Source organism: Anopheles coustani, chromosome 2 (assembly GCF_943734705.1).
Source record: "Anopheles coustani chromosome 2, idAnoCousDA_361_x.2, whole genome shotgun sequence".
In the NCBI taxonomy this organism is placed as follows: domain Eukaryota; kingdom Metazoa; phylum Arthropoda; class Insecta; order Diptera; family Culicidae; genus Anopheles; species Anopheles coustani.
The window spans coordinates 64,867,251-64,889,526 of NC_071289.1; the positions used below are offsets into that span (position 1 = coordinate 64,867,251).

Below are 22,276 nucleotides of genomic sequence, written 5' to 3' on the forward strand. Positions count from 1 at the left end.
TAGAATAACATTGAACACCCAGTTTCTTGAGGTATTAAAATATTTAACATTCCTGTAAACATCGTACACACTACTAAACTTACCATATAACTCTCCAACGTGTTTACCGACGCAAAAAGAACAGTTCAACTTTATCCTCGCCAGATCTCGACCGATAAAGCTGCATTAAAAACAAACCATTGGCATCTTGCGTGGTGGTGCTTACACATCGACCAGCCTCCGAGTTCTTGCGATATTTATTTGCGCCATTCTACAATCGGCACAACAGGTCGGCACCGCTCCAGCTCAACTGTATCGGGTTTCAATTGTTTTATTGCCAATAAGCCAAACGAGAGGAATCATGAGATTCGTATGGGATTTCGCTCCGCAAACGATCACCTCGATTCGTCAGTGCCTCTAAGCAGCGGCCGCCGGGGGTACGTAAACTATGCCGCCAATTCCGACGCTCGAAACATGCTCCGGCGGCATCTGGGACTGGGAGAGGCGGTCGAACGCTAACGCACGTTTTCCCAGCCACAACACGCTGGCAGCAGTTGCGGCGTCGTTGCGCGGCGAAGAGCCAGATTTATGGGCCTAATCAAGACACCTATGGTGCGCTGTTTGATGGGGTTCACATTTTTTCGGGGTTTAGTCTTTCACCGTCGTCAGTTGCCGCGGGTTTGTTGGGGCGGCGATGAACAATCCAGTTTGATCAGTTAAAATTAATTTTCTCGACTGATGCCTTTTTTTTATTTGAAGCTTACAAAAACGTTCAAGATGCGAACTCGCGATATGATGGATAGATATCAGTGGCCAACGCATCGGCCACAACAAAGAAGGATCGCTGCCGAATGCTAACCTCCACCGGAGTCCTGTGCGTAAGATGGCATGATCGTGGTTCTCACGCGTCCGATCGAAGCCATTGGTGATCTCCGGTGTCGGCAAAGTTGGGTGGGTCGCCGATTGGTGAACCGTCATAAATTTTGCAGGCTTAATATTTGGTCCAACCTTATCAGCGGTGCGTAATCTGCGCTTCGATCGTATGTTTTACATATTATTGGAGAGGTTGTTTGCTGGGAACAGCGCGGTAAGATAAAACGATTGCACTAACAAACGGTCTGTGTTCTAACGCCAGGAAATGGTCGCAATGTCAAGGAACGGCACGTTTAGGAAATATTCAAATGTGATTTTAATCAAATGAAACTTTTCTAGATCAAACTCTTGTGTTAAATTAACTTTTGTTTATTGAACAAATTCAAATTTTGGTATGGGAAATGAAGCTTCCCCAGCCCATGTGCCTCGGTTATTTTACAAATTTATTACAAACTCCCATTTTCGGTAGACCTAGCGCAGTCCGCTCGCCTCGGGCGCGCCGCCGTTTCAAATTCATTTTTTCGGGTAAACTCATTGGTTCATACTGTCCAGCATGTGTAGTATAATTTAAAAGGTTAATTAATAAGTCAAAGTATATTACCCTGCATTCAACCTACACTGCACGATTAATATAAACCTTTCTGTTCTTTTCAACGAACCGTTAGTGTTCAAATATTCGAAACGAATGCATGTGTCGCGCTTTGCATAGCGTCAGGCGCAAATGTGAGCCAGTAAGAAGACGGGAATTCAGACCGGGGCCTCATTTACCCTTTTACCGGTTGAAATTTTGTTTACCACTCACGAGCAGACAAGAAAGGGGAGTAAAACTGCAAATTTGGTATGTTTCATCAACAGAGCAAAGAATTGAGGCGTTTGGAATCTGTTCTGGAGGAAGACTGCGTATGAGGCAGACCAACATACTTAATTTCGCCAAACATGGTGACCAAAATGATCCATATCCCATGACTACACACGGAAGAGCAGTTTCTATCCGCGACAACAAGGACACTATGTTCTAGGATTTCCAATTACATATTTCGCGAAGATTTTTGCGATGATCTCCCACAAGTATTCAGGTATGTTGGTAAACACTTTTTAAACCAACTGTCACAATAATGGAGGAGTAGAAAATAGTTTTGACCCGACCTCTCTTTTTACTGATCTTGAGTCAGTTCTACAGTGGTGGGTTTTTCAGCTCCAGCCTTTTAAAACTTCTATCCGGCAAAGAGACAAATATTTGGGGGCTGAGCAGAGTGTAGTTTAAATAGATATATTTCATTTTTGATCATGAATCAAATGAGTAATCATGCGCCTTTATCAATATAGTATGAAAAGCCAATCACTGTTTAAATCGGATCGGACCAATTTATACGATCCAGTTCCGACCTGGCAACACTGCACCTACGACAAACTGTCAAACGAACATCTGTTTCTTGACACCTGTTGCTTCTAAAAGTGCGTCGTGCAGTGCAATAGTTTCTTATTATGTTTTAAGTAAGCAGTTTAAAAAACTGCTGATTTGTGATAAAACAACAATGCATCGATTGTTGGAAAATTCAGTGCGTGCAATAGCCACACCAAATAGCTCCAAGCAATGGCTGCCGAATCAATTACGCTGTGCATCCCTTCACATGACAAGGTTGCTGTTATCAGAAACCGACAAAAAGTCGCATTCGTCGGAAAGCGCTCCATCTTCAGTGACTTCAACTATCGATAACGATGATAAGGTGAGCTAACATATAGAATTGTTTCGATTAGAAGCATAACCGATTGTCGAACATTTGCACAACGAAGGCAAATTATCGTTGGTTGTGTGAACGCGATGTTTACATCGCTCGTCATTGTTTACGTTTTGTTTTTGACCATTCTTTACCAAAGTGCCTGCATATTGTGAAGGTAATACATAGTGATGAACAACATGGGTTAGCTTATCTGGAAAAATGCAAACTAAATGTGAGATATAACAGAACATAATATTTTAAAACTGAAATTTTACAAAGGCAAGAATTTGAGGGCAATTGTAGTATTTTTAAATGCTTTTACCGCAAAGTCTAACTACAAAGTCCACACTACAGCGCGACGTCCCGTCACGAAACGCGACGTCGCCTGACAGGCGACCGAACTCCATACAAAAAAAGTGTCGCTCAAATCGCGCTAGACGATGCCTAGTGTAGAAACAGCGAAAAACGCGACATCACGTTAGCTCTTGTTAATACCCTTATTAGACGAGGGCTTTTTCTGTCATCTTTGCCCAGTATTTTTCTGCCAAAATTGGCTTTTGACATAAAAATGCTACCCGCTCGTGTAATAACGCAAAGTTCCACAAAATGTGTTTTTCGGTTAATTGATCATTTTTATGTTCGAATTTAGCGTATTGTTCAACCTAGAGTAACGAACAAAATCTGTTGCAAAAAACAGAGCAAAAAGTAAACAAATCGCCACTTTGACATAAAAATACTAGTCGAAAGAAAATCGGAACCAGTTGTGCTCGGTTCCGTTTTTCTGACAGCAATATTGCTGTCAATGGCCATCTGACACTATCTTCCAAAATCGACGGACAGAAATATTCCTCGTCTAATAAGGGTATAAATGTCAATTCTAAACGTAAGCAAACCGACAGCTGGACAAAACGTAAACAAACCGAAACACAAACACGAACAAAACAACCAATATTCTCCACGAAATATCGGATTTTTCGTTTTACTACTTATTTCTAGCCTTCACAAATGTAATTCAGTTATCAAACTCCGTTTTAATTGATACTTTTACCAAAGTTTTATCGGGTGCCAAAACGTAAACGAACTGCTCTTCAACAAGTAGGAGATGACGGAAAAATATATACCTCCTACGGCGAGCCAAAATATCGTCGTTGTCTGTTTTAGTTTGTTTTCTCAGTGAATTTCAAATGTAGAAGCGCCAAACTTACTTAGAGTTCATATGATAAGTAGTTATCATGTCATGCAAATATCATGCATTACTAGGGGTGGATGGGGTAATACGCACCCCTTAAGGAAAACTATAAAATTGTCTAACAACTTGGCTCTTGATTGTTGATTTTATCACTGGATAGGATTCATAAAGGTTCAAACTAGTTACCATTTCAGGAATGTTTGCTTTTTTTGCTAAGAAAAACGTATTTTTCCAGTTTTGAAAAAGTTCAATTTTTGATCGATCTGTATCTGGTTGAGGCAAAACGTACCTTTGCTAGGGGTAATACGCACCACAACAAAGGGGTAATACGCACCACAACAAAGGGGCAATACGCACCATAACAAAGAGGCAATACGCACCACAACAAAGAGGCAACATCCACCGTCAAATAAAGATAGTTTGTTTAAAAACTGGTGCATTTTACCCCGACATACTGGGTGCATATTGCCCCCATTCATAGTTCCCCACATTTTCAACTAAAATATGAGTAAATTTGCATACTTTCCGAAATTTTCATGAATAGTCTCAAGCACTGATTCTCAATTCACTAAATTTCGTATTCCTCGTGGGTAAATATCGGTTTTTGCACTTAATATTCCTTAGCGGAATGGTAAGTCACATTATAACAAAAACTGTCTGAGCTGAGAATCATTTTGTTTTGCGTTTATTTCGCGTTTCTGTTAATGTAGAGCTATCAAACTCACAGGGAAACCATATTTCAGGTTGATCTTGCAGGGTGACTGCTTTTTACGCATTGAAAACTCGTTTTTCAAGGGAAATGGGAAAGAGTGCGTATTGCCTCAGGGGTGCGTATTACCCCAGCCACCCCTAAATCAAAATTCAACAAAAAAATTTCGGCGAGTTTTCGCCCCACATTATTTCCACATACTTCCCTGCTTCTGTCGCACAATGGCTTGCGCGATTGTTCTGCCGAAACTGGGCTTCTTTTGAAACGGGACGTCGCGAAACGCGACGTCGCCCCACAGGCGCTGAACTCCATACAAAAAAAAAGTGAGCGGTCCACCTCGACGTCGGGGGCTCGAATCCCAACCGAGTCCGGACCCGCCCTTTTAAGAAAGGACTGACTATCCACGTACACAAAAGGAAAAAGTCTTGTAAGTCCTTAATGGGGGCAGGCATGACCAAGACGGTCGTTACGCTAAAAAGAAGAAAAAGTAAAATTGTACAGTACAGTATATTGTAAATGTTTATAGGTGGTGTTTGAATACTTTTCATACCAAATACCAATCGATAGATTGTGTAAGCAAGACCACTCGGAGATAATTTTAACAGACTTGCAACAAGACATTATTGTTGTCTAGGAAATGCAAACTGCATCTTTTTGCTCGTTACAACATATAGGATGATTCATTTCAAAGGGTTCCTATTTCCATGCCCGAGGTGTGAAGTAGCAAACCAACTGTTATTGCAATGCAAATGACTATCGTGGCTATTAACCCGAGTTTCACTATTGCTAGGGCGATGCAAATTTTACTCGTTTCATTTTACATTGCATTCTGTTGTCATGTCAGTTTCCACCTGATAATCTGTTTAGCTTCGCGCCAATTCGTTGTTATTAGCATCCAGATGCTAAGCAAATAATGATCTCCTTTAGCAACAATTTGTGTTCAAAAAACCGTAAATATTGACGTATGGCATGAACACATTTCACTACGCGTATAAATAGAATGACTCTTCCGTTTTCTGCTACCAAAATTTTTCGGCAAACAAACCCAAATTTATGTTTATCATAACAAAAATAACTGTGCTAAACTATAAGCTATCGGTATTGTAGTGTTTCAAAATTATTTCCTTCCAACAACCGGCGATTGTAGCGTTGAGATAACGCGGTGTTCGAAACGAGAGTTTTTGAACGATTTGCCCCGCAACCTTCACCCGTCGCAACGGCGATAACGTCGGTGGGCAACCGCTGGAAGAAAAGAAGAAGTCTGCACTTTGTCACGTCTTCACTTTCTTCCCCAATTCCGCCTGCGCGGCGCCGGTGCGTAAAAACGTGGTATTGGTTAAAAGCATCTCTGTAGTAAATAAACGCATTTTTCTGTGAGGGAAGAATGAAACGTAGCAGCAGGGAAGGGTGTGTAGAAGGAGGGCAAGGCCTGTGCCATTTCGTAAGCGTATTTCTCGTGTTAGGGATATTTGGGACGCAATGGATAAGATAACCGTCGTTATGCTGGATGGTTTGCGATAATAAAAAACAAGTGAGATAATTATGTTTTCAGTCCCAATTTGTATTTCTTAAGATGTTGAAGTCTTACAAAACAATGTGTAGTATTTAGTATTTTTATGCCAAGTTTCGAAATAATTAAAGAAGAAAAACTGTCTTTGCATTATTGTAAAAAAGAAGTGAGTTTTTAGGTATTTAAGCTTCGAAAAAATACCGTTCTGGACCACATACATTCCGACTAGTTTCAATTTAAAATATTGGGTAACCGATTTTGTACCCAAGCGATCAAACATGTGCATATGCATCTTGAACAATTAATGTAGACAAACCCACTGTATGTTTAGTAAGATAATCCAGTGGTACTGTTGGTCCCCAAAACACCTTACGCATAAATTATTCCACACATTGGTGTGTGCGTTCGTACGGCCATTCCGATTGCCGAGTGTGCGTGCTGCAACTGGTGTCTACGTGCCGTTATGCTCGTTTTGTGCTACTACGTTGTTTACAAATATAACGTAGACATCGACAATGCCGCCACCCCGCGAACGAACGAACAACAACACCAACAAGAACCGGCCAGCCGCGGGCTGCTGGCCCGTAAACAAGAGTGAGCGTTCCATCGGCCTGTACTAACGTTGGCGTTTTTCCTTGCTACCTACTTTCAGAACGAATCGACAGCTCGACGCGATCGGATCGTGACCGTAGCAGAGCAGCAGCGCGAAAAACTCCTCTCGTCACCACTGAGCGACCGTTTCGGACGTTTCCACAGCTATCTGCGCATATCGCTGACCGAGCGGTGCAACCTACGCTGCAAGTATTGCATGCCCGCGGAAGGCGTGCCGTTGACCCAGAAAGAGCGACTGCTAACCAGCGCCGAGGTAATCCGGCTCGCGAACCTCTTCGTCGCGGAAGGTGTACGCAAGATACGGCTCACCGGCGGCGAACCAACCGTACGCAAGGACCTCACCGAGATCGTCGGCCAGCTGAAGGCCAACCCGCTGCTGGAGAGCGTCGGTATAACCACCAACGGACTGATGCTGACGCGACAGCTCGTCGGGCTGCAGCGCGCCGGGCTCGATGCGCTCAACATCAGCCTGGACACGCTCCGGGTGGCCCGGTACGAGCAGATCACCCGGCGGAAGGGCTGGGAGCGTGTGATCGCCGGCATCGACCTGGCCATCCAGCTCGGCTACCGGCCCAAGGTGAACTGTGTCCTCATGAAAGGTAGGTTCCTATTGGTTCTTTTTCGGGTGTGTTTGTGTGTGTGCCTGTGTGTGTTACTGCAGTGTGCATTTGTGGTCCAAAACAGTGCAGTGCACCGGAAATCATGTCGCAAAACGAGGACTGGAAAACCTGGAACAATGCATATTATTTTTGGTTCTTCTGATGATTGTGAGAACTTTGAAACTGATAAACATGAACTACCAAAAGTTTAATGAAGTGCATAGAAAGTGTGTGTTGAACCACGGTTGCATCTTTAAATCAACGACTTTTAAAAGTGATAAGAACACGAACGAATGCGAAAAGGAAACAGTTCGACCGTCAGTTTTAGTTTAAAACATAAATATTTGATAACAGAATGTGATTATTGTGGATAAGACAGTACTTCAATCGGCATAATCTAATTCCAAGCTAATTTTCGAGTGTGTGAGGTGTTAGCGATTGTTTTGTTGTACAAGTGGTGGTTCAAGTGCATCTGCACGTGGTATCGTTGCTAGGGAAGAAAAGTGTGGTTGATTTGCAAAATACTTAAACGTCCCTGGAAACTGGTAGTTGTTGAAGTCAAAGATCATTCGAATCGAACATAGTTCCGTCTTTGTACTTCCTTTCTTGGAGGGAACCTTCTCGTGCTTGTTTCAGTTCCGCTGCGCTTCAGTTGTGCCCTTATGTAATCCGGTTTCTGGTGTCAAAGGGATAACCTTCGTAGGCGTGTTTGATCGTCCGTTGGCATGTTTCGCCTATCGGATAGCTGTTGATCGTGTTTGTTTATTTCACACGATCACACTTTATTCCAGTCTTTGTTGAGGTACGTGAGCCCCGGGTTGCATGTTGCCACTGTTCTGTGCCACTGTCCTACGGCACTGCAGGAGAACCCTGACACACATTCACACATTTCGGACGGGCCCTTCTTGCTGCTGCATGTCCAATGTGCTGTGTCGTCTCCATTCTTGCCTTTTCCTCTCCCTCCATGCAGGGTTCAATGATGACGAAATTTGTGACTTTGTCGAGCTGACGAAGGATCGCGATGTGGACGTGCGGTTCATCGAGTACATGCCGTTCAGTGGCAACCGGTGGGAGACGGAGAAGATGGTCTCGTACCGGACGATGCTGGACACGATCCGGGCCCGCTATCCGGCGTTCGAGCCCCTGCCGAACGGGCCGAACGATACGTCCAAGGCGTACCGGGTGCCGGGCTACCGGGGCCAGATGGGTTTTATCACCTCGATGACGGAACACTTCTGTGGCAGCTGCAACCGGTTGCGCATTACGGCGGACGGGAACCTGAAGGTGTGCCTGTTCGGCAACACCGAGGTGTCGCTCCGCGATGCACTCCGCAGTCCCGGGTGCTCCGAGGACGATCTGCGGTGTCTTATCTCGGCTGCGGTGAAGCGTAAGAAGAAGCAGCACGCAGGTTAGTTGGTCCGGAAACGGGTTCTATCGGATGCGGTCATAAACGCCAATCAGCGAATTCCTTTTTCGGTGCCACCCGATTCAACTGGCTCCCCTTAATTGTTTACCCCCACTCCCCCTTTCGCAGGCATGCTTAATCTTTCCCAGATGGAAAACCGCCCGATGATACTGATCGGTGGGTAGCGTCGGCGGGAGACCGGAGACGATAAAAGGACACAACGCCGTACCCATAGATGGACCGATGCATACACGAAACAGGGCTATTCTGTAGCTCCACCAGGGTAAGAAGCCAGGGGAACGTTTCCATCTTGGCGGACGGGGTGAATAAATGGCGATCCCGAGGCCATACTGGTGGCAACCTAACCAACTCTAACTAGACCGTCCGTTCAATCATGAACACTGTAGAGAACATTAGAAAGCAGGTTCTATGACCTCCAGCGCGCTTAGTGTACGGAGTAACGAGAAAAAACCCAATCAGCTTAATAAAAAGCTGAGAAGACATCGTTCATTGACGATCAGAGATGATTCAGTGTTCGTGAGACCATAGAACTATGGTTACTGTAAACGGAAAAAAGTGCACATAAAGACGAACTAGCATTTATGGGCTCCAAAAACTACATTTTTCAATCGTCGGAGAAAACTTAAAGCTCTGCATTTAGATCAGTTCTTTACCTCCATAATACTTGAATAATCTAACATTGTAATTTCAAATTTGGTTGTATACGAAAATGCAATCAAATTCTGCAAAACGTTCAAAAGTAACCAATGGAAAACCGACATATTTTAAATATGCATTTGAAAAAGTCACATGCCATGTGTAAATGTTTGCCATGCGTCTAATCTAAGCAAACCCTGTCGCTTGTCAGGACTCAATTTCGCAGCCGTAAAACAAAGAGTAGGAATAGAAGTTTATTTTTACAAACGGTTTAAAAATCTTTTTGACGAAATGGCCGCTGGTTCAGGCCCAGTGTGAGTCACTTCACCGTCGATTCAGGTCCGGTGTTTACATATCTCATCCGTCGGTGTGCGTGTGGTGCCGGTCGTGAAAGGAAACTGGATAGCAGAAAAAGGCCACTTGATCGACGCGAAGCTCTTCTGAAACATCGGCCAAAAGAGGCAGGCAGTGCAGAATCGCAGTTTGTGTGCGTCAAAGATTGTGCGGTACGCCAAAATGAAACGCAATGGTGGAATGTTTCGCGAACCCGCGCGGCAGAGAACGTTAACCGGAAGCAAGGCAACGCACACAACACGGTTACCGTCTGGTTCGGTACTGTTAAATATATTCTTTTTTTTTCCTCTTCGATTTTCTCTCCAACACAGAACCGATATCTCGAACCTGTTTGCCTGACGCATACTGTGTTTACATAATGCGCAAAACGTTGATCAGCATAAACAACGGTGACCTCGAAGCATGCATCGTTCGGTCATTACTTTATTTTAATCAATCGCTTAAGATTCACGGTCTGGTCAAAGTCCGTCCAGGGTCCCCGATATTCTTTGGTTTACTTTGTGTGAAATAAAAAAAAAAGAAAAACTAGGCCACAATGCATTGTACGAGGCCCTTAGGTTCAAAAAGTTCAAAAGTCATTAGAATATTTAAGTACACACAGCCATTACCACTTACGGGTAGCAAATGTCCATGACACCAAATGCATCGAATGTGGCGCGCAATTAAAATCCAACTTTTCGTGTTTCTCCCACAGAAACAGCAGCACTAGCAACAACTCCATTTGTAAAATCTCACCGTTTGTCAGGCGCACCGGCACTGGCGGCACATGGCGCGTTGGGCGGTGTGCGCCACTACTCCTCACTCAGTCACGTGGATGAGCACACGGGTCGCGCGACGATGGTTGATGTGGACGATAAAGTATCGACGAAGCGGGTCGCCAAAGCACAGGCCACCGTGTACGTTGGGCCGACCATTGCGGCGCTGATCGAAAATAACGAACTGAAGAAGGGCGACGTCCTCTCGATCTCGCAGATGGCCGCGATCGTGGCTGCCAAGAAGACGTCCGATTTGATACCGCTCTGCCACAACATTCCACTGTCGTCCATCAAGGTCGAGACAAGCCTGAACAGCTCCACCAACGAGGTGCACATCCTGGCGAAGGTAAAGTGCGACGGAAAGACGGGCGTCGAGATGGAGGCACTGACGGCGGTGTCCGTTGCGGCGCTGACCGTGTACGACATGTGCAAGGCGGTTTCGCACGAGATACTGATCAAGAATATCATGCTGGTGGAGAAAACGGGCGGCAAGAGCGAGTTCTATCGGAAGCAGTTCACTCACGAGCCAACGCTCGAGACCCGTACAATGGAATCCCGCGAACCGGATCGTGTGCCGGTTGCAACGCGCGGCTACCGAACGGACCCAATCGTTACGACCGAACCGTTCGTTCCGATGTACATTTAGCGAGCGAGAAGAAAAGACAAGACCTCCCATCATGTAGCCTGTAAAGTGTCTTTATTCATCAACAATCGTCACCATTTATCGCCACGATCCCGCCATCATCGTTCTCGTTTCGGTTCAGCAATGCGTAGAATTTGTTATCCTAGAATTTGTTATCCACAGTGGCCTGGCCCCAGTCGAGCGCCATCCGGTTGCTACCGCGCGAAATGGCCTGCAATCGTACCACCAGCTCGCCGTACGTTTCCACCGAAAGACCCTTATGCTTGGACCCATCGGCCAGTATCTTTGGATCGCGCATTTCCGGATTGACACCGCTCAGCCAGCTCATCGCGGCCGAACACATGTTGTCGTACTTGGGAATGAACAGTGGAGCACGCATCGTTCGCTCCGTTAGCCCATCACCTCCAGCCCCACTGAGCGGACAGTGAACCCTGGCGTACCCGCGGTTAGTCTCCACGTTCCACAGGTTCGCACCGTACAGGCTGAAAACGATCTGCGGCCAGCCGTACGGGTTGGTGGATTTCATTGTGAACTCGATCGGCATATTGAACACCACCGTGCGATAGTCGGACTCGGTGCGGGCACTCTGTGTGACGGCTGAATGCAATCCGGACACGAGTTCCCAATCCGGACCGGCAACCACGTCGTATCGGCAGAACAATCCATTACCGTCGGGGCCCATCGGGAAGTAGGCCGACTCCAGCTGCCCAGTGATGGTGAGATGAAAGAAGCTTTCACTCTCACCGGAAGTAAGCTGCAGTTCCATCATGGTGATCCTGGGTGGGCAGAACAATTTCTTCTTCAAAACAAACAAGCATTGAAAATTTATCACGTCACTGCTAAACACTACACTGTGGAAGGACTAGTGTAGCTACCTTGGTGTGTTGTGTTCCTGTTTCCTGGGCAACCAATTCAGCAGGCGTTGTAAGCGAGATTCGTCGAATGGGGAAAGCTGTTGCTGTTCGTATATACACAAGCGAACAACTTTTAAAACATGGTGTATTTTTGGTGCATTTAAGTTTCATGTTTAGCCGTTAGTTATATTAGATGTAAGCCAGTTTTAATGGGGTAAAATAAATATTCTCTTAACATATAACCTTTTGTTGCTTAATTATACCATACCAAGGCGACGAAACAAGTAACCCGCGACACTGTGATATAAGCACTCACGTACAACACCTTAGTTTAAAGATATTGCGATTGCATCGTGTTTGTTTTAATGGTTCTTATTCGTTAGTCGAATTTAAATTAACAATCAAGAACAATGCCGAAGAACTTTTGCCATGTCGATGAAAAGAGATGTGCGCGTGCGGATCGGTGTGTGAGCGTGAATTATGGGTCACAAAACTGCAGTCGACATTGCAACGACACTTGGCGCGTACGTTAATTCGATTATCCGGTGTGACCTTCGGGATGGATGAGACGCTTTCCACGAACATTTTGGGGCAAGCGGTACAGATGACTCATTCCGCGATATTAGATGACTCCGGCGAGATAGCTCCAACGGCATGAAAATAAATTCATTTGCACGAAAAAGAAAGATAAGCGGACGGCGAGCAAGGAGAAGATTGACAAATCCCCCCTCCGAACTGGCCAGTTCCGATCGCACGGAAGCTCAACTCGATCGGGGCGAGTGGGTGGTGTAAGTAGTGTTCGACCTTCTATAGATTGCCAACCAGCACATTGCGGTTGCCGGAAGATTTATCATCACTCGTTTCCTTTTCGCTCGCCGTTGGCTGCGACGGTTCCTGACCGCGCACTTTGATATTGTTTTCGTCCTTAAACTGGTTAATCTCTAACCCCTTCTTGGTGATCTGATCCTTGCCTTCTTCGATCAGCTTCTCCAGCTGGTTCTTGTTTTGTTCGAGTTGTGGCAGGACGACCTCTACTGTTTGCTCCACCAGCACGCCACCAATTAATCGGAAGCATTTTCGACTAGGTTCAACCGTTTTCAGTGTGTCGATGACGGTTCTAAATGCAGCAGGTAGGAGGGTGGATAGAAAGAACATTGAGGTTAGACAATTACAAATATGCCCAAAATTGTGGCCAGATAAGGCAATGTCGGCGGTGCGGTTGAACACTTTCACCCCCACTTACTTGTGCTCCTTGAGGTCCATCTCGATCGAGTTCAGATTATTGACCAGATTTCGCTGTTGATTCCGCAGCTGCTGGAACTCGGCGTAGACTTCCTCTTGACTTTTTTTCTCCTTTGGTTTGCCGCTGCCACTGCCGGCTGCTGCCGATGCCGTTTGGGTTGCCATTGCCTTGCGGGAGGATCAGTTACTAGCGGGAGAAAGCAGTTGGAATATAGAGGCCGACTAATCCGCAGGCCACTGGGGTTCTCGGGATCAAATTACTTTATTTGGAAGGATAATTTCCACTCCGTTTACGAACACTTTTCCTTCACAAAAATGCGTGATCCCGATGCTCGAACTACCCGACCTGGTGCTTTTGGTGAACTGTCATAGTTGTCACTTCCAGATGTCAATGTGTTTATGAAAATTGTATGAAGGTGCGTCCACACCATGGATTATTTTTCTTTAAATTTTTGGATATTACCAAAAATTTTAAAATAAAAAACTAGACTGAAGGTATACTGAGGATAAGTTTGTACACCACTTCATTCAAGCAATATAAGTTTGAGACGCGCTACTGTAGCTAGTAGAAGCTCATCACATCCAAAGTGTGGTGCAACAGTTTTTACTTACTACTAATCTTCAAATTAGATATTCACCACAGATACCACGGACTCTGTTCGAAACAAAGGTTCGGTTCGTTGATGTGTACGAAAATTGGCTGCTCAATTCGATCGGATTAATTTGACAGAAGTCCGTGCTAAGGCTAATTATCTTTAATTTATTCAAACAAGGCAGCACAATCATGTGTAAGTTGTTGAACAGAACTTGTTTTTAAATCTCGTTTTTAATATCTTAGTTGTTGAACTGAGCTTGTTTTTGAATCTCGTTTTTAATATCTGTTTTTTATATCTTGTTTTACCTTCCTACTTGGCAACAGTTTTAATTCACACTAATTTATGAATAAGTGGAATATTTGATAATATTATCAATTTACGTACTTATTTTAAAAAATAGGAATGAGAACGATATCAATAGTTAACATATGTTAACTTTGAGTTACTTGTAATGGCCTTATCACACTGATCACCAATGGTGGCTTGGCGATGGCACTGGACTGTCAAACTGGTGTATTGAGCAAGCTCATTGCACCAGCGGCCCCCTCGTTTGACAGTCCAGTGCTTTTTCCATGCCACCATTGACCATAGATGACCAGTGTGATAACGCCATAATAATTGCTGTCGTGTAGACACACCTTAATGATGGGTGAAACTAGATTCAGTTTCAAACTAATTTGAATGGACTCATTACAAGCTATCTTGAACATGGGTTTACAGTACACTTTACATGTATATCCTTGCTACAACACAGTATCATAAACTCATTGATCCGGGATCAACTTGTCAATTGGTGGAATGCTTTTTTTTAAGAAAAAGGGTCGCGAAGATTGCTCGTAACTCCAGAACGAACTGTTTGCTGTTTTCCGGTGATAAACAATATATCCAAGCCCTCGACTACGCTAGAATCGTAATATAATTATGAATCAACTACTTGATAAAGTGCTGAGTTTTATCAACTATTGGTGGTTTCGATATCTCATGATAACAGAGCTGTACATGGTGGAAAGCTGGGAACGTGTGACCATTCGTAAGCAACGTTAGGAGTGCCGAATTGAGTCACGTTAACTAAGACCTACTTTCTTCTTCCGTAGACCTATTTCTGTTCGCAATATTCCTTCTGCAATGGTGCTTCAACTGCAAGGTTCTGTTGCCCTTCACCGGCAACTTGATCGGCATACAACCTGTGGACCAGCAGATAGCATCGATTTCACGGGGCTGAGCAATCCCGCGTCCCCAAAGAAGCTAGTACTAGGCGAGCGAACCCATTGAAAAGTATTTACAAACCTGTGCGCCACGAGGACATGGCAGCAGAGCAGTTAAATCTCATCATCTTTATCCTATAATCAAGAATCTGACGTATTGAATCGACTTCGATTGGATTAAGTGAAATTCTTCGTGTTTACACTAGTGTTTACCAGTGAATCTGTCGAATGAGTGTTTGGTAAAGGAAATTAATGTAAAACCAAATCTCCTTTGTTGGCTTCTTCTTTGCAGACTGTATGGGTAAGGAACCTGGTGGTTTATCGAAATTTTTCCTTTGTCGATTGGTAACATGCGTTTAAAGAAATGATTATGCTATCGACTTCCATCCCGAATGTGCCAGATGGCATTGCAGACGACTGATAACCCGGAATGTGTTCACTCGGAAATCACGTTCCCTTATCAGAAGTGTTCCACACGACCAATACTTCGAAGGATTTCTCATCGTTCGTTAACGATAAGCGTGGACTTGAATAAGCTTGTCGCATTAGTCAGATATTTTGATTGATCGATTATCTATAAACTGGATTTGAGCTGTATGGGGACAGCATGACCACATGAGCAACAAATACAAACGACACTCGACCCCTTATCGCAGCATAAATTTGTCGCAATGAAGCTGATAAGGAATGCAGCGCTGTTCAAAGCGTTTTTTTACATGCTTCTTAGACACAGTTTTTTGGATAAGGTAAGCTGTACTTTAAATAATTATTTTAGACAAAGTTCTTTGGATATACTGAAATGTTTCGACGAAGCCGTTTCTTGTATTGGACTGATTTCGTATGTTTAGCAAAAACATCTTTGATCGCGATTTGCTAGAGAAATCCGTGAAAATACCATCCTCCCCCCTTCTGTCCTCTCCTTCCAGCCCCAACCTATCCTCATCGTGCCTTCTTGTTTTGAAGAAATACAATGTTTTTCATTTATGTGCTTGCTTCCTTTCCCAACGATTTTTTAAAAATCTTCATCACCAGCTGTCAAAGCATAGTTTATGACTGATCCTCTGCGTTCTACACATCGTGCTATTGGTTGCTAGGTTTAGTGATGGAGAAACTGAATCCCTACAGGGATTCGAATCTTTCGATTCAAATCCATTCTGAGATCCGGATCTCCGAATCCGAATCCCAATCCGTCATATTGGTACCTATCGCGAAAGCAGTCGATAAAATTTACCAACCCGTTTGATTATATCGACCGATAAATTTATCTACTCGAATTGGTATCGCGAATGTATTCAACTGAGCAGTCGGTAAAATCATAACAACCCATAAAAATACCTATCGAGTGGTTTCGCCGTCTGTCAAATTACCATGGAAACCTAGAGTTTGTTTACTTTTAACAACGTTACAATTAGTGCGACTTCTATCGTATCGAGAAGCATTTTAGTTCTTGAAGCATCCAAAACATTAGAATGATAAATTCATTATTCTTTTTAAGTGATGCGGAGAATGAAGAGGAGATAGGCGATTGTAGAAGCATTTTGATCCGCTTGAATTATCGGATAAAACGTAAGCATATTGGCTCAACAATCGTTGCCACTGTTTTAACATGTTCCTTTTTCAGCTTCATTAACAATTACCGAGTTCCGAAGAGGCTGTTTGAAGAAATCCTTGCCAAAGTGGAACTAGCATAAGCATAAGCGTGGGTTATTGGCGGAAGAAAAATTGAGAAGGGTCAGGGTGTTAATGCACGAACCAAAAAACAAAATACGTGAATTTATAAGAACAGGGAACACAATGCATAACTGTACAAAAGAAAAATACTATTTTTTTATATCGTTGACATTTTTTGGAACCTCAAATTAATATACTTAATGAATTTTTGAAATTATAAAAGTTATACAATATTTTGGAAAACACCTTTAAGTATCTTCACTGAAAATTACAAATCGATCCGACAGCTCTATAAAATGAAAATTGGTCCGAAGTACGAGAAATACGGAACGTTTGAGGGGTATCGACCGACAACGGCAAATAAAAATTTTTTAAATTTGTTTAAAAACTTGTTTTCTTTAGCAGAACGATAGAAAATTACTATTTCTAGGCATTCTAAAAGTTTCATGCTGATACGACAATCCAATCAATTGTTATTTGAATATAAAACTACAATAACTACCCGTGTAGGCGGTTAAATAAAAAAAAACAAATTAAAAAAAAAAAAAAAATTCACCAGAAAAATAATTTTTTTGATGGGCTAAAATGGTTAAAAAATAATAAGAAGCGAAAAATTAACACAGAATAACATTTTTACATTTTTTAAAATAAATTTTACCACGGTCAACAGCTCTTTTTAGTATATCGGATGGGTTGAGGCAGTAGTTAAATATATCGGTCGATATAAAAAAAATGTTTCGTTCGCGATGCAAATTAAAGACTTTTTTAACAACTGCTAGATTTTTTTCCCACGATTTGTACGGTAGCCATGGCAATTGTACACGCGTTTTTACGGGTTGATAAATTTGATGCGTTGCGATACCATTCCGCCATTACTGTCATTATATCGGTCGATATGTTTATCGACCGGTTGTTAACTTGGTTCGCGATAGGTACCATTATGATATTGGGGGACTTACCTTTCGAGGTGATTGCTCGGGACCGTTGTAGGGAAGGAACAAGATCAGGTCCCTTAAGTAGTACTGGTGGGTTTCACCACACTATCAATCATTGATAGCTGGCGGTGTTAACCAAAACTGTGCGAAAATAACTGCCCTACTACGGAAAGTGATCTCCTTTTGCTAGTTGGGAAATCTAAGATGTACCTCCTTGTGCAACCAATGGCAACCGTTGTATGAATGGAGCAGAGTTGGATACGATTGTTCTGGAGAGTAATGGCCCATTGCCCCCTCCCGTTTGATAATTTCCCAAGGAGAACCTTGCTGCACGTTCCTACCAAAGGTGTACATGCCTACCTAAAAGAACCTTGCCAAGTGTATTTTTGGTAGGCATGGACTCCTCATTACCTACCAATATTTTTTTTTTTGGGAGGCACCGCAGTGGAGAGAGGTACTGGCTGTCAAACCTTTGTTTGTTTACTGTTTACAGTTGACTGTGCAAGCCTGGCCAACTAGCAGCGAGTTAAGAATAACGCTTTCGCGGGTTTGGGTGTCGGAATCGAAGTGAAGTGTTTAAACAACAACAAACATGGAAGGAAAAGGGCAGGAAAGAAAACAGGAAGGGACAATAACCCTTATCGACAGGCACAGAAACTGCAACGCAGTGTAAATAGTTGGTCGGTGGCGGTTGGACTTCGTGGCGATCGCCGGTTGTTACCGGGTGTAACAAAGTATCGGTGGCCAGTGTTCGATAGCAGCGCTTGGATCGACCGACTCGGGGTGGTTAACCGGGGTCGTGTTCGTCTTAAACCTATGTAGAGGTAAGCGGTGGAACTCAGCATCATCATCATCATCTTCATCGTCATCATCATCATGTAAACAAATCAATGTCGGTCTGGAAATTGTGTATCCTAATCTGAATCCCCAGAATCCGATTCAGAATCCGGTAAAAATGGTCTGGTCCTGATGAAATGGGTTTGGTTGGGTAGAACAACTCGGATAATGGACATTCTACTGTATTTCTTTGTAAAAAATAGGTTCCAGGAATTTTTCTAGAGCCTAACTTGCAAATCGCGCAAAAAACTCAATCTATGTCCATTGGACATTCTACCCAGCGTTCGATTTGAGTAAACTTAAATCAATTACATTGTTTCCAGATCGGCTAGTTATGTGACTAATTCGACTCAAATCATTGTGAGTCGATTCAAACAGTTTAAGATCAAGTCAGAATCGAATCAAATCGAGTCCCAAACCAATCAAATCTGATACAAATCCTAATCGAATCAAATCTTTAGAATCCGTCAAATGGGATCCAAATTTCTAGAATCTGTCACACGTTTTCCAGACTGCACCGTCGCGTAACGCGACATCGCCTGACAGGCGCTGAACTCCATGCAAAAAAAACTTAGCGCGATTCGCGCGACATCGCGCAAGGTTTTTTTTATATTGAGTTCAGCTCCTGTCAGGCGAAGTCGCGCTGTAGTGTGGACCCTGAGTCAGATGGGATTCGAATCTTTAGAACCCGTCAAATGGGATTCTAATCTTTAGAATCCGTCTAGGGATCGAATCTTCGAATCATCCGAATCCCGATTCTGCCAACACTAGCTAGGTTTGACAGCGACAGCCTTTTGTCTGATTGTGCGTTGTTTTCTTTGCCTTTTCGTGACTATTGTGCTTCCGTGGAAAAGCTATTTGGAAAACAAGCTTGCAGGGCAGCGTTGAACGTGCCCTGCAAAGTGAGTTCGTAATACACAAGTTCCTCGGAGGAAGCCCCAGCCAATAAAAGTGCAAAACAATGGCCACTGTGTCGGATGGCGAACAGCCGAGCGCATCGGGAATGAATTTTCTGGATCTACCCGATTGTATGATTGAAGAAGTGCTGGAGTACTTGAGCTACGATGAAATCGCCAAGAAGCGTATAGTGAGTGCTGGAGGCAGGTGGAAAGACGAAGGTGTTGGAATTAAATGGTGTTTTGGTTTCTTGTTTGCAGATTTGTCGGAAAATTGATCGCATTTGTCAGTCGTTGCTGAACCGGGGTTACATAAAGATGATACGGTCGCACAACGTGAATCTGAAGGCTATCAAGTCGCAATTGCCACGGCGCGAATCGGAACGTCGTAATCATCCCCTGTCCAAGCACTCGGATATTCTGACGTGCGTCGAAACGCGTATCTCGATGCTTTCCATGACCTACTCAAAGTACATCGAACGGGAGCTGTGCTGCTTCATCCCGGGCAAAGTGATTGACGAGGTGCTGAACATCCTGCGGATCGTCGAGAACACGTCGCGTCCGCTGCGGGCGCACGAGGTGCTGCAGGAGCTGCGCGACATTTCATCCATGGCGATCGAACACTTCGACGAGAACATCGCCGGGGGTCTGAAAAGACTGCTGACCCAGCAGAATCCGCACCATCCGGTCCCGGTCTCGGTGAATCCGTTCCCGAACATCTGCTATTATCAGAACGAGTTGCCCGAAGTATTGCCGGTGGAGAAGTTCATGGTACCTTACGCAACCGTTACACAGACGCCTGCCCCACCGCCACCACCGCCCCCCGCAATGGCCGGTCCCTCGACGTCCGGTACAATGATATCTCTCTACTGCCAAAGCGGATGCAACTCGAGTCGCGAAAACGGTGCATCGATCGTGCGTATCAATCTGAAGGCGCGCAAAATGCGATACGACATCAACCGCATCGATCACACGATGGCCAGCTTCAAGGCCGACTTGCGCAACATACGGGTGCACATGCTACGGCAGAGCGCCGAGATGAAGGACCTACGCCGCCGGTTAGACGAATCGGAGACCAAAAACCGTGAGCTGATGGCCAAGATCAATCAGTTCAGCAACGACAACCCGCAGGCCGTCGCACTCAAGACGGAGCTGGCGAAGGACTCGATCAAGCGCAGCATAAAATTCATCAAACGGGCCATCTCGGAAACGGAACCGGGTCTGTCCGGCTTCACGGCTGGGCTGCCTCACCCGGATGGGGACTCACTGTCTTCCGCCTTCGATTCTGTGCCATTTTCCCTTGGAACCTTCCCACTGCTGTCTTCGGACGAGGAAGAATTTCTAACACCCACGACGACGCTAGAGGACGGCCCTAGTGCGGTCAAAAAGGTTCGATTTAGCGAGTAAGCGTGGGTCTCCTTGCGCCTCCACTGAAGTATTTTACTTGTAAGCGCGAGCCCCGGCCCACGATGTGGCAATATGTTGTATACCAACTGTAGAGCGTAGCGTAGCCTTTTGATCGAATCGAAGGACATTCGTCTCCCGTGCCGCCATGCCGTTGCCCCGGGGCCAACGCGCTCGTCAGGCAGGTAGGCAGGGGACATCGATTGGCATAATACGAATATCATAAATCGTAGTACTAACAACTAGAATATACGTTTTTTATACGATCCTTTTCTTCGTAGTTGCGGTGAACCACAAAAACACCCACGAAACATATAATTGTACACTTGTTTGATTGCTTTGCCTATCGTTTAATGTAAAAAAAAAACAAAAAAAAAACAGAAGAACGGCTTGTATCCTAAATCGTCAAAGTAAGATTCATTACTACATAGGGAGCAATCACGAATAACTGAAAAATAAAAAAAAAAGATCTTCAACATGCTTATCGCGTTTTCCGTGTACGGTTCGCACAATCTGTCCACGTACCCTATAATTGTGTTAGAATGCGTCACAAATACCATTAGTACAAAAACACTTGTACTAAGCACACACTCCTTGTCGGGGAATTTAGTTGTCAATTATCAGTGATAAGAGTCTTGGATATATTTCTGTAGAATATATATAAGTCCAGCACCACAACCTTCCGACGATCATACCGAGTATGTCCACGCAGTAACGTGCCGCAATGGATTCAGCAGGGATACTCGTTGGTTTGCTACTAATTTATTGCGTCCAAAGTGAAGCGTTTCACAGCAATCCGTTTGATGGTATTACCGGTAAACCCTTGTCAGAAACCTGGTGCCGTAAATTAACTGTTTCGTTTCAGTAATCCGAGGATGTAAACAGTACGCAAATGTGGTCGATTACAATGGAGCGCTTGAATATTTTGCTACCGATAACTTGCAGCACGTGGGACGGACGCCCGGTTCCAAGTACTTCCGCTTTGGCATCGTAGGGCCAACCGATGGGCACATCCGTTTCGGAGGTTCACCGTACCCATACGGTAAGGATGTGATTGAGATCGGTATGTATAATTTGGTGTTCAAAGAAACAATCGAAAAACAACGGATAAGAACGGTAATTTCTAGTGCTCTCCGGCTGGGTTAACACGAAAAGCGCTGGACAACGCCAGTTTCGTACGAGACCGCACGCGAAGGAGATAAACGTGCGTCTGGCCGAGGTGGAAACGCCCAATCTGCTGTCCCCATACCGACCGACCATGTTCGTGCTGGAGGTGTTCAACAATGGAACCGTCCAGGTGCGGAAGGACGGAGAAGGCCATCCATTCCTGCAGTTTCGCGATGGAAACCGTTACCTGCCGGTCGACTATATGGCTTTCACTAAATGGGGCAAGATCGATCTCATCTACTTCTATGATTGTCCACTGAAGGAGCCGCTCGGTGGCGACGATTCTATTTTTTGAACTGTATGGTCATGTAATTAAAGATGATGGATTTTATTTTTATTACCGAAAGCACATTTATCCAAACTCCCCGAGATCGTTTTGTCTAAAATGTATATTCTTTAAAGGAATAATATAAAACATCGCAAAAGATAGTCAACGTGATCGTACGTCTTTTCTCCGCCAGAA

At 44.3% G+C, this 22,276-nt stretch overlaps 6 protein-coding genes across 8 annotated transcripts; 4 read left to right on the forward strand and 2 right to left on the reverse strand.

Moving 5' to 3' along the window:
• Positions 1-2,354: 2,354 nt before the first annotated feature.
• On the forward strand, positions 2,355-11,111 carry LOC131263854 (molybdenum cofactor biosynthesis protein 1). Of its 3 annotated transcripts, XR_009178260.1 has the most exons (5): positions 2,355-2,579; positions 6,634-7,192; positions 8,163-8,600; positions 8,727-8,880; positions 10,303-10,440. XR_009178260.1 is itself a non-coding variant. In XM_058266129.1 (4 exons), exons 1-4 carry the CDS (start codon positions 2,388-2,390, stop codon positions 11,007-11,009), a joined length of 1,881 nt encoding a protein of 626 aa, XP_058122112.1. In that variant the 5' UTR covers positions 2,355-2,387; the 3' UTR covers positions 11,010-11,111. The 3 variants fall into 3 exon arrangements, 2 of the variants coding, with proteins under 2 accessions (XP_058122112.1, XP_058122113.1); XM_058266129.1 differs by lacking the exon at positions 8,727-8,880 and having other exon boundaries at positions 10,318-11,111; XM_058266130.1 differs by lacking the exon at positions 10,303-10,440 and having other exon boundaries at positions 8,727-8,973.
• A 37-nt stretch (positions 11,112-11,148) lies between these two features.
• Positions 11,149-11,779, reverse strand: LOC131263872 (B9 domain-containing protein 1). The gene has a single exon (XM_058266147.1). The coding sequence runs from the start codon at positions 11,773-11,775 to the stop codon at positions 11,149-11,151; it is 627 nt and encodes a 208-aa protein (XP_058122130.1). The 5' UTR covers positions 11,776-11,779.
• Positions 11,780-12,206: 427 nt separating this feature from the next.
• Positions 12,207-13,459, reverse strand: LOC131263878 (probable prefoldin subunit 2). Its single transcript, XM_058266154.1, has 3 exons — positions 13,364-13,459; positions 13,104-13,289; positions 12,207-12,977 (listed from the first exon to the last, which is right to left on the reverse strand). The coding sequence occupies exons 2-3, from the start codon at positions 13,265-13,267 to the stop codon at positions 12,668-12,670; spliced, it is 474 nt and encodes a 157-aa protein (XP_058122137.1). The 5' UTR covers positions 13,268-13,289; positions 13,364-13,459; the 3' UTR covers positions 12,207-12,667.
• Positions 13,460-14,487: 1,028 nt separating this feature from the next.
• LOC131263894 (uncharacterized) lies at positions 14,488-15,578 on the forward strand. The gene is made up of 2 exons (XM_058266173.1): positions 14,488-14,728; positions 14,793-15,578. Exons 1-2 carry the CDS (start codon positions 14,620-14,622, stop codon positions 14,918-14,920), a joined length of 237 nt encoding a protein of 78 aa, XP_058122156.1. The 5' UTR covers positions 14,488-14,619; the 3' UTR covers positions 14,921-15,578.
• Positions 15,579-19,162: 3,584 nt separating this feature from the next.
• LOC131263861 (F-box only protein 28) lies at positions 19,163-21,032 on the forward strand. The gene is made up of 2 exons (XM_058266136.1): positions 19,163-19,433; positions 19,504-21,032. Exons 1-2 carry the CDS (start codon positions 19,308-19,310, stop codon positions 20,647-20,649), a joined length of 1,272 nt encoding a protein of 423 aa, XP_058122119.1. The 5' UTR covers positions 19,163-19,307; the 3' UTR covers positions 20,650-21,032.
• A 196-nt stretch (positions 21,033-21,228) lies between these two features.
• LOC131263873 (uncharacterized) lies at positions 21,229-22,236 on the forward strand. Its single transcript, XM_058266149.1, has 3 exons — positions 21,229-21,452; positions 21,512-21,709; positions 21,774-22,236. The coding sequence occupies exons 1-3, from the start codon at positions 21,371-21,373 to the stop codon at positions 22,106-22,108; spliced, it is 615 nt and encodes a 204-aa protein (XP_058122132.1). The 5' UTR covers positions 21,229-21,370; the 3' UTR covers positions 22,109-22,236.
• The last annotated feature ends 40 nt before the right edge of the window (positions 22,237-22,276 follow it).